Source organism: Chanos chanos, chromosome 2, assembly GCF_902362185.1.
Source record: "Chanos chanos chromosome 2, fChaCha1.1, whole genome shotgun sequence".
Taxonomy (NCBI): domain Eukaryota; kingdom Metazoa; phylum Chordata; class Actinopteri; order Gonorynchiformes; family Chanidae; genus Chanos; species Chanos chanos.
Window position 1 is genome coordinate 30050884 of NC_044496.1, and position 12252 is coordinate 30063135.

General features: G+C 43.6%; 1 protein-coding gene across 1 annotated transcript in view; it reads left to right on the forward strand.

Annotated features, from left to right (window-relative positions):
• The window catches only part of arhgef17 (Rho guanine nucleotide exchange factor (GEF) 17), a 73084-nt gene extending 66926 nt beyond the window's left edge, over positions 1-6158 (forward strand). The window contains exons 13-21 of the mRNA XM_030766675.1: positions 824-1011; positions 1612-1883; positions 2414-2654; positions 3275-3361; positions 3449-3516; positions 3670-3818; positions 4675-4849; positions 5256-5528; positions 5947-6158. Of these exons, the coding sequence (XP_030622535.1) occupies positions 824-1011; positions 1612-1883; positions 2414-2654; positions 3275-3361; positions 3449-3516; positions 3670-3818; positions 4675-4849; positions 5256-5528; positions 5947-6158 (1665 nt within the window). The remainder of the gene's footprint in view (positions 1-823; positions 1012-1611; positions 1884-2413; positions 2655-3274; positions 3362-3448; positions 3517-3669; positions 3819-4674; positions 4850-5255; positions 5529-5946) is intronic.
• The last annotated feature ends 6094 nt before the right edge of the window (positions 6159-12252 follow it).

A 12252-nucleotide genomic window follows, 5' to 3' on the forward strand; every position in this document is an offset into this window, starting at 1 on the left:
ACACAGTTAGCCAGAGAGATAAAGTTTTAGAGACAGACAGCTAGGAGCTGAAAGGCTGGGTAAAGAAATTATGGAGAATAAATGAAGGATGGATAATTGCATTACAGTTAAAAGTTGAGGATTGGAGAGAGAAACAGACTTGATCAATCACTGGTCAAAATGATTGATTTATATATCATACAGAGATGTAGTAGAGCAGTCTCCAGGAGGATGTGTGGTAAAATGTTCATTCCAGTCTGTTCTGGGCCCATTAAGGGTGCCACTGGAACGGGAACTGGCCTTGGATAACAGAGGATTGTAGGTTCAAACCTCAGGCATATCTGATCACTGTCCATTTTCCTCCGACCTGAGCACTAAACCCCACAGCTTCTCTGGAGCCCTGTGACCTCTGACCTCTGATGGAGAAACTCACAATTGTACATCACTCCGGTTAAGAGTGTCAACTAAATAAACAAAGCAGTGATGTCCAGCTCCATTCCCAGCCCACACAGAGTGGAATGTTTAATTCCAGTCCAGTATTACAAATGCTCAGTTTTCGAACAGTGCAGTTTTCAAACACTGTTGTCATGGAGGATTGTTAACATTAGGACCTGAACTGCCAAACACACGTGTGAAGAAGTGAACACACGTTGACCAGTGCTTTCAGTTTGAACACATCCATGGTTCCAGGTAAAGTGAGTCACCTGCGCCAATGTTCACTGGTCTGAGTCCTAAGGGTTGAAAAGGGAAAAGTCTGCATTGCCTTGAGAATCAGAACATCTCCTCTGGTTGAAGAATGAAATGATTTCCCTCTCTCCTTCTCTCTAACTTTTTTCTCTTTCAGTTTTCCTGTGCCTCGCCTAGTCACAGCTGTCCAGAGAACACGTATGAGGTGTGGGTTTGTAACAGTGACGGCTATGTGGGCCAGGTCTGTCTGCTTAACATCCGACATGAGCCAACTGTGGAGGCCTGCATCGCTGTCTGCTCCGCACGCATCATCTGCATCGCAGCTGTGCCCGGCCTCAAGGGAAGGTGCGTCTGCATACTGCATCTGCATCTCCCAGCATACACTTTTCTCTCTACTCACTTTTTAAATGAGTCAAATGAACTTTGACTTTCGGGTTACTGTGTGGAGGGATACTAAGATTGTAACTTTTTCAGGAAAAAAAAAACGAAAAGAGATAATGATAAAAGGTGATAAAATATGTGACAAACTCTGATGATTAAAGACAAAACCATCTGATGATGATTTTGTTCCCTGAGCATGCTGACTTACTGACATTTCTTTAGTTTAAATCTTTGCTCCTCTCTCATTCCTACCATTCTACTGCTATTGTACTGATTCACTGTCCTCTTTGTGCTCTGGGCTTTTCCAAACTTTTCCTGGAGTAGGTGAAAGTGAAAGATCAGCTTGATAAACACATGCAGATGCAGACACAGTTTGAGAACAGATAAATGCAGAATAACATTGTCACTTTTGTCATCTCTGTCCCTTGTGCTGTCACTAACCTGAGATGTACATCACGACTTTGTTAGTGGACTGTGTTGGCGGACTGTGTTAGTTATGCATGGTGGCTGTATGACACTGTTATTCCAGCCTTAACCTGTGTGATATAAACGTCTCTGTGTTAGGGAGCGGGGAGAGCCTGCAGTAAACACCACCACAGCACCCACTGCCCCGGCCCCAGAGCTTACACCTACCCCCTCCTCCCAGCACCAGCAGCAGCTCCACATCTCCATCTCAGGCTCCTCTCTGGAGCTCAGTGACTCCCCAGCCAGTGGCCCCACCAGCAGAGAGCTGGTTCCCTTTGACAGTGACGACACAGATGATGAAGACTCCCCCAGTCCTTCATCTACACTGCAGAGTCAAGCCTCACACTCTACCATCTCCTCCAGCTTTGGCAGTGAGTTCACACACCCACACACACACACACACACACACACACACACATACACGCATACACACATGCACGCATACACACATGCACGCATACACACATATACACACACATGCACGCACACACTCTACCATCTCCTCCAGCTTTGGCAGTGAGTTCACACACCCACACACACACACACACACACACATGCACGCATACACACATGCACGCATACACACATATACACACACATGCACACACACACTCTACCATCTCCTCCAGTGTTGGCAGTGAGTTCACACACCCACATACACACACATGCGCACATACACACATATACACACACATGCACACACACGCTCTACCATCTCCTCCAGTTTTGGCAGTGAGTTCGCACACACACACACACACGCACACACACACACACACACGCACACACACAAACCATCTTTTCCAGCTTTGGCAGTGCTCCCTCAGCACCACACTATCCTGTCCGTGTAAAAATGATCATCCACAGGTTCCATGTCGTTAATATCCCCTCTCCTCCTCCTCAGATGATGAGGGCACCGGCTCCAAGGACATGGCAACGGAGACCACCAGCTCTGAGGAGGAGCAGGAGTTCCCGGTGTCTGGCTCCTTCAGCGGGCCGCGGCTCAGCAGTAACAGCCCTGTGGACGGACGAGCCATGAGACGCTCCAGTCGTGGTTCCTTCACCCGGGCCAGCCTAGACGACCTGCTCAGCATCGACCCAGAGGCCTACCAGAGCTCAGTTTGGCTGGGCACAGAGGACGGCTGGTACAGAGCACCATTTATACTGGGCACATCTGCACAGACAGCTTTGGCTTTTAGTTACTGCCTCTCAGCAAATGATGACACACTGCGCCTCTTCCCACCTCCTGTGTGTAATGCTCTGTTATCATGACACTGACTCTCATCTTCACCACAGGAGCACTGTTATTCCTTTGTGTGTAATCTGTGTATGGACAGGCTCTCTGGAGAATGAGACATGGTTCACCTCAGTTAAACTCCACCTCACTGCCTCCCTCTTTTCTTTTCTTTTCTTTTCTTTTCTTTTCTTTTCTTTTCTTTTCTTTTCTTTTCTTTTCCTCGTTCCTTCCTATGTGTCAGCACTTGTCTTCAAAGACTCCATGCCCCTATGCTCCTCTCTCACTCTCTCTCTCACTCACTCACTCACTCACTCTCCCTCTCTTTCCCTTTTTATCTCTTGGTTTTCTCTCTCCACATTTGTGTCATACTAACCATGAGTCATTGGCGTAGTTATTTATATATCTGCTGACTCTGTCTTTTGTCTTCACCACTGCCCGCTGCCTACACAAACATGTAAGATTTTTATAATCATAGCTATGATCTCTGTGTAAGTATGACTGATATTTTTTGTTTGTTTTGTCTGACAGCATTCATGTCTACCAGTCCTCTGACAACATAAGAAATCGGAAGAACAGCATGAAGATGCAACACTCAGCCTCCATACTGTGCATTCTGTAAGCACCGGCCCAGCTGTTGTCATGGAAACACTAGGATGCCAAGCAGGGGTGTAATGTCTGTTATTTTCCATGTGTTTCTTTCAGGTACCTGGATAATAAAGTCTTTGTGTCCCTGGCTAATGGTGAAGTTATTGTCTATCAGAGGGAAGCAGGTGGGACATGAATGTCATGTTTTTGCTTTTTCATGTTTCTATGTCAAGTATTCATAGTTATGAATGTAGTTATATCAAATTCATTCTCTTAGCCCTATGCCTATTACCTACTCCCATCTGTCCATTTCCTTTTTTCATCTCTCTCTCTTTCAGGTAGTTTCTGGGACCCTCAGAGTTCTCAGACGCTGTGTTTGGGTTCCCCCAGTGGGCCAGTGTCTAAGATGGTTCCAGTGGCAGGAAAGCTGTGGTGTGGCTGTCAGAACCGGGTTCTCATCATCAACACAAGTACACTGGTGCAGGAGGTGAGAGCAGGAGGACAGAATCCGTTTTCATTCAGAGAGAGGGATCTGGGGAAGGGATCCTGGCAAAACAGATCAATCTGGATGTCCTGCTGGTTTTTAGTCCAAATCTTTTAACCTTGAGATGAGAGCCTGGGAGTCTAGACAGAGATTTAATTTTTAAATCGCAGTTCATGACCCCCCCCTTTCAGCTATTTTTGTGAAGTTGTACTTGTATATGCACAAAGATTCACAACTCAAACCAATCGATCATTTAATACCGTCAGCCTGGCTCCTCTCTACGTTACCTCCACTGTCTTCTCGTGTCCTCACAGCTTTCTCCAGACTACACCCTCAGTAAACCCTCACTAAATCAGATCCACACAGTCAAGAGCCTAAGCATTGCCTCTGTTTTTCTCCTCTACAGAGCGCTGCCTGCTGCTATGATCCTTCTCATTTTAATGGTGATAAAAGTAAAATTTGTAACATTCCAGTGGTAGCAGGAGCAGTGAAGTGAAACCACAGAAGAGAGAAAGAGGGAGGAGGTTAGCATAAACAAGCCAGCTCCTCTCATCTGGAGTGTGCATTTATTAGAGTTACAGCATACTGTTAAAATTTCACTTATAGTGTAGTTACAGTTTAGTCAAAATCAACGAGACTAAATCTTTTAGTTAGCACTTACTGTTAAACTCTTACTATGTGTGATAGTTGTCAGGACTGTGTAACTGATTATTAGTAGCCATGTTTGAGGGTCAAACTGATCCATGCTACCACCATCTGTGTTCTGCTGTGAGTTGTTTTTTTTTAATTTATTTTTGTTTGGTTTTTTTGCTTTTTGTCCTGTTTCTCTGATGGTTTGTTGGTGTTCCCGTGCACCCAGCACTCGTTTGCGGTGGGCCAGGACAGTGGGAGGAGTGTGAGCTGTATGGTGGGGTATGGCCAGGGGGTGTGGGTCGCTCTGCAGGGCAGTGCTCAGGTTCGGCTGTACCATGCTGCCACCTACGAGAGCCTGACGGAGGTTGACGTTGCCCCAGCCGTACATAAGATGCTGGCAGGTAGGAGAGTTTTCACGTTTTCTATCTTGTGCTCAGAACAGAGCTGTTTTCCTTGTTCTGCTCTACAGAACTGTGATCCGTTTGTCTGAAGGGTTTGGATTCTTCCAATTGTACAGTCTTACCTTGCTTCTCCAGCCACTTTCCATAGGTCTTCACCCTCCTGTGACTCTGAGAATTACTACAGTTCTCTACTCCTCTCTCTCTCTCTCTCTGTCTCTGTGTATAAATGTCTATGTGTGTGTCTATGTATATTATATTACTTTCTACATATCGCGATTGGCGTAATAGATATTTATCATAGTAACAATACGACCATAAAGTTATACCACTCCTCAGTAAATTAAATAAAAACTTTATCAGAAATCAATTGATCAGTGCTCTTGTCCTGTGTGCGCCCCATCTCTAGGATCTGATGCCATCATACGGCAGCACAAAGCTGCGTGTCTGCGGATCACAGCACTGTTGGCGTGTAAGGACCTGCTGTGGATCGGTACTAGTGCCGGCGTAGTCCTGACACTGGCCATCCCACCCGTATCGTCCAGCACTGTGCCAGGCTCACTGAGGGCACCGCTTCTACCCATGGGTTCTGCCCACGGGCACACAGGGCATGTCCGCTTCCTCACCTCAATAGAACTGCCCGAGGGTTTCGACGTCACCTTCCCCCCACAAACAGAGTCAGGTACACACACATCTCTCCGTGGGGGAAAAAAAGCAAATAATAAAAGAAAAAAATGGCTGGAACTATAAAAGGGTATTCCAAATTATGGAAGAATGGGGAAGAATATTGGGAATGATGTTACTGGAAAAGTTCCATGTATAATGAGAAGTTTTGGTATAGTGTTCTTTCAGTTTAGTAGCAAAATGACATGTCCCATTCACTATGGGCTCTGTCCTTCACTGTTTTAAACACCGATACCAACAGGGCCTGGTCTGTGGCCATTTTGTCATACAGAAAATTACATGATTGACTTTTTCCCTTCCCCCTTTTCATCCTAATCTTTTGTTCCTTGGTGGAAATCTGTTGGGTGTTTGGTTTGCCACATGTAGCAGTTTTGTTGGCTTAAACTCATTCCACTCTCTGACCTGTCCTCTCTCAGGGAACCCCACACAGTCTGGGACAGAGAGCCACAGCGGGGGTCTGCAGAGACGGGACTCCACCCGTCGCTGTGCCTCCACCCTGCTCCCCACCAAATCCAACCTACTGGTCATCAGTGGGGGAGACGGCTATGAGGACTTCAGGCTCACCAATAGCAGTGAGACTGTGGGGCGGGATGACAGTACCAACCACTTGCTTCTGTGGAAGGTGTGAAATGACACATCCCCCCCCCCCCCCCCCCCCCCCCCCCCCCCCGTCCTGCAGGACTTAGCCCCATCCTCACTGACGGAGACCCACCTTCCACATCAGCCGCTAGACCCGCACACCCTGAACCCCTGTGAAACCCTGCCCCTTCTGTCATCATCCCCCGTTGACACCTCTGATCTCTACATGCATGAGTTTGTTTAAAAGTAATGAAAAAAAAGGGGTTGCTTCAAACCTGGTTTCTTTTGGGTCTCTTTGTTTTTCTGGGTTGCTGTTTTAGCAATGGTTGCATTGTACTTTATGTAATTTTGTAATTTGGTGTGAGGTGTTAAAGTTGCTCTGTTTTGTCATTCCCTGTGGGCTCTATATATCGTGCTTAAACTCTACAGACTTTAATATAAGCTGCCAGAGCAGAAAGGAGAATGAATGCTCTGTAAACAGAGAGAGAGGGAGAGAGAGAGAGTGTGTGTGTGTGAGAGAGGGATGGATGAGAGAGACTGACAAAGAGAAGCAAAGACTTGCAAAGAGAACAGCAGTTTTGCAGAGACAGAGACAGAGAGAGAACTGAAGATGGTGGAGGGAAAGAGTACGTGTGTGAGTCATAGTGAAGGGAAATTCTGGCCTCCTCAGAGCTAACATCAGACAGTGCACTCACACTGATACTGTGTGTTTTCACATGGTTTTCACAGTACCTTCTCGCAGCACACTATGCTTGACCAACGGGAAACTGTCCCAGAGTATAAGGGAGGCAGAGTAAGACAAGCATGATGTCTTAGTGACAGGGCGAGAGAGAGAGAGAGAGAGAGAGAGAGAGAGAGAGAGAGAGAGAGAGAAGAGAGTGTGTCGAGGACAGCTATGTTGGTATAAAGACACTGTGACCACTGCAGGAGTGACAGCTGAAAAATAGACAAGTAGACAAGTACTTTAGCAAGACAAAAGAAGAGAAAGCAAGAATATGGAGGAATGGTCAATGAACCTCAACTGTCAAAGTGGTCAGCTGTCAGAGTGGTCAACTACTGGTCATTTTTAGACTGTGACTGCATATGAGAGTGAAGATGTTTTTATGCTTTAGAGGAGAGACAGGGGAAAGAATTTAAGAAATTAGTGATGTGCAATATGAGGCATGGGTACCTACCTACGAATATATCACACATGCACAAACACACAAACACAAACAAATATAGTCTCACATTAACACACACTCACACATAGTCTCACACACATGCACATGCATCACACACATACACACAAAAAAATACAGTCTCACATTAACAAACACTCACACACAGTCTCACACACACATGCACACACATCACACACACACACACACACACACACACACACACACACACACACACACAATTACAGACAGAAAGACAGAATCACAGTCAGCTTTGTAACACATTATCGTTTTATTCCTTGGGTATTAAAATTTATTTTTCTATTTAATAAAACAAAACCCACTATATACTATAGTAAAACATTCCATATAGGTATTCCAACAGAGATCACTGTGTACAGTATTTATGGTTTGTTTTTTTTGTTTTTTTTATTTTAAGTTCATCCTTTTACAGCACTTAAATTATAATTTATAAATACATATATATATATATATACATATATGTATATATATATGTATGTGTATATATATATATATATATATGTGTGTGTGTGTGTGTGTGTGTGTGTGTGTGTTCTGCCTTTTTCATTCCCCCAGAAATGAATTCTCCTAGGCCTGACTAAGCTGAGTGAGTGAATGCGATGTGTGTGAGAAAATGTTAAACTTTTTTAACAAGACCTTCTGTTTGCTACACAGCAGGTAGTACAATGTTCTGAGGTTTAGAGTGTGTTTGATAGTTATAAACCCCAATACATAATACATAAACACACTCACTTACGTGTGTCAAGTTTTAATACTGCATCTTTTATTATCTGAATTGGACCAAGAAACATATACATTTCTGAGAATTGATCCTTTTCTTTTTTTTCCTCCTCAGCAGGCACAGTTTTTCTGCTTTTCAATAACACTACCAATCTGTGGGTGTTCCAACCCTAAACATGTAATTGACATTGCTCTAGGTTTGCCTCTGTATCCGAGAAGTCAGAACCCTTTTCACTTTCTTGTTTTCTAAAAGTACATGTTTATTGAATCACACCACATTTCCAGACTAACATAATAGTAGCAGATTTAAGAACTTATTACTTTGACAAATGTAGAAGAATCTTTCAGTCAATATTGCAGTTGAAGTCAAAATCAAATCATTGGCATTACAAGATAGGTAGCCTCTCCAGACCTTTTGTGAAAGAAGTCATCTATGTTTATTGTAAATATTCGTTTATATATTGCCTTTATTTGTACATAGTGCTCCCACAGTCCTCAATTGTTGATATGAATCTAATGGCATATTTTTATATACTTGTTTACTTTTTGGTTTATGATTTTAGTTTCTTTCTCTGTGGCATGTCCTGTGTGCCCTCACGTATAAGTTATAACTGTTGCAGAATTTTATGAGAAGAGAAGATATGGCTCTTATCGCCTGCCAAGGCAAGTCATGTTCCAGTCATCATGGTTACTTCACATTTGCTCCTGTCCTGGTTCTGTTTTGTCGCTGTGGGTTCTTTGTAATTAAAAAAAAGTCACTGGTTCAAGATCAATAATGTCTTTATCAGTCATTTATATACAGTTTACACACAAAAACACACACATACTCACACACTTCATGTTTACCATTTCCATCTGCATTTCCGCAGAAGCTCCATTGTCAGGTTCTGCTCTTCCCTACGACGCACATTGTCTTTGTGTAGCAATTTTTACAAAAGATCCTCTCACAGCTGTCTGATGAGAGGAACAGCTCATTCACAAGACTCAGTATCTTTGATATTAAATATCATTAACTAAATCTCTTTGAATGACATAAATAATGCTGAATAACGTACATATCATTGCACACAAACTTTATAACTTTATAGCACAAAGTTCCTTTGTAAGACCAAAAGACAGGACATTGATAGTTAGAGAAACCTAACAACAGTATTACATCTGATTGAAGAGACCAGTTAGTGTCTCCAATGTTACAATGTCATGGGAAGTGTGAAACATTCATCACGTATGAGTGACACACACACATGGCTCATTCACATGTCTGCATCCATAGCGTCCCTCTTATACTAAAGGACAATGCAGCATTTCAGCCTTATTAGCTTGACACTCGTTCCTGTACTGAATTCACTAGTGTGCAGGAGTGCTCACATTCTCTCTGTCCATGTATTCTCACTGCCGTGTTTTCTCAGAAGTTGAGCTGACCTTGTTAAAATCTCCATTCTATCACAGGGAAGTTGCCAAAATATTGATAGTGGTATCTGTCAGAACCTAATCCTTGTATTTTGGCCAGTGGGCAAACTGAGTCACATTTTGTCTTATATTTAGCAAAAAAGTGGCAGAATGTAGAAAATGTAGAGAGATTATCAGTACACAGATGCCAGTGCCAATAATGTGTGTGTGTGTGTGTGTGTGTGTGTGTGTGTAATGGTGAATCTACTGCAGACACGCAGAGAGAACAGTAATACTAGCACAACCCTGAGACAACTGCAGACGGGCATGTCTGTCAGCTCTGATAAAGAGAAATCACTCCATCAGGCTGGGAGGAAGGCAGAAAGAAGAGAGAAAAGTTTACATTTCAGAAGGTTTCAGAGAAGTCAAGGTTTCAGAAGAAGAGGATGGTTTACAGAAGTTTACAGACTGATATCACTGGTACCAGTTTAAGCACAGTTCTATAGGGACAGCTAAGTTTATGGTTTCAGTGAACACAGACAATTGTAATTACACCATTACTCAGACAGATTTTCCACCTCACACCAAATGAATCATTCCAATACTCATTTTCCACCCCACACCAAATGAATCATTCCTCATTTTCCACACTCTCTGCAGCATGTGCACAACAACCACTGTACACACTACACACTAGTGATGCTCCAACAAACACACATACACAGTTAATCGGAGTATTTGTATTTCTAAGGATTAAAAAAAAAATCCGTATGTTTACATAAGGCTAGTAATTCATATTCCTCAAGTCTCTCAGCACTCTGAAAAATAGCAGTGGGATGCTGATAATGTGAACCTAGAAACGAGCAGTTTGTTTCTAGTATGCAGAAAAGTTAAGGCAGTACCATCTCCCTCCAGATTAAACCCTTCTGTCTTTACCCCCAGCATTAGGCTTTTGGGCTGACAGTTCTGGGTGCTGATCTGAGATCAGACGTCATCACCCACTGACACACTGAGTCCCAGTGTCCTCATGTCATTGGCCAGATGCACCTGGATCACATGCAAGTTCTATTTCAAGAGGCTTTTGGTCATTGGCCTGCAGTGCCCTGCTTTATTTCTCTCACACGTCACTTGGTAAGGCCTTAAACAAGAGTCCCCCCCCCCATTGCAGCCTGTCAGCATAAGCTAAAGGGGATCACTGACAGTGTACATGTGTATGCGCGCGCACGCAAGAGAGATGGAGGGAGATGGGGGGAAAGAAGGAATGTTAGTCCCATCCCCCCTTGACTAACGTCCATGCTATTGCAGCCATATAAAAACCATCAGACAAAAACCATCTTCAAACACATTTTTGTCCTTTAGACTTGACCTTTAACTCGACGGTTGTTAATAACATCACTCAGAGCCGGTCTGTCAGTCCTCGTGGAGATGGAGGATTTGGCCCGTGACGCACAGCTCTTCCCGATCCGTCAAGAAGTTCCGTTTACTATTCTGTAAACGCGCTTACAGACTACACGGACCATTCACTGCATTGACTCGTGAGCCCTGCACGGAAAGGCGCGAGAGAGGGGGAGGAGTTGAGGGATACTGGCTCGGGTTTCATTTAGTGACGTAGCCTTCTCTGTGCTAACCACTGAATTCTCTATGTGAATTTTGGATCACAAAGAGGGGAGATCGCTACGGTACTTCCTGCCGGCGTTTTTCTTTTTCATCTTGTGTAAAAACTGACGTATTTAATCTACATGAAACGAATATTATAACACACCCGTAATTTGACCCCGAAGTCCACTAATCAGGTAAGATCAAAACTTTTTCTTTTTTTGAATTTACAGTTAGTTATTAAGAGCACATTTTGTAGACAGTCGCTTTACCCATCAGCCGATTGGTGTGCGGTGTGGACATCTGCGGAGACTTATCGCGATTTTGTAGAATCTGCCACAAGGATGTCCGTGTTCCTCCAGCCAGTAACGGTGTTCTATCACGAGCAGAAGTTTGGGCTCTTTTTGTTTTACGAAAGAGTTTCACTTTACATTCCATAACGTACTTAGTGAATAGTAGATTTTCTTGTTATATTTGATATATTTGGCCCAAAATAATAGGCTACGCCAGACAAACGCTTTTATACTTCGGGATACGAGGCAGTTTGATTCACATTACTAACAAAGGATGCTCTGTATCTAAAATGGTCCGCTCGTGAAATTAAAATAACCCCGTCAAAGTTTCAGACAGGATAGTGCTCATATTGAATATATTACGCTTGCCATCTCTAGTGTTCGCGAGACTGTAGGGAAATTAAACACATCGGTGCCAAGAGTTCGTTACACACTATAATCTTCTACCAGTGTATGCTTTAAATGTAAGCTTACTGTCAAACATCTACCATCCTACTGGGTTGCCACTGTAAAACTGCCTTGTTTCACTGTTTGTGATTAAAGCCTGTAATCCACGTCCATCTGATTCGGACATGGTGAACCAGGTGCGCAGCGAAGCGCCATAGCGACAGGTTACCGTTTCCTGGCAAACGGCCAGGATGGTGTGAGGTATTACCTTTCTAAAGATGCTGTAATTCCATTTACATATAACTCACTAATCAAGATACTGGTCGGTATTCAATATCCTCAAATGGACAATTTACAGCTCACTCAGATTCAGAACTTAGTTTGCTCTCGCACTATTGTTTTATCAGGAGCGGCGATCAGCCTGTTCAGAGAAGTAGAGAGTAAATGTACATTTGATTTAATTACTGCAGTGAAACACATTTACCTTGGTCCCACGTCACTGAATTCACAGATGTCGAATTCCACCGTCCGTTCCTGTGGAGTGGAGTTTACTGAA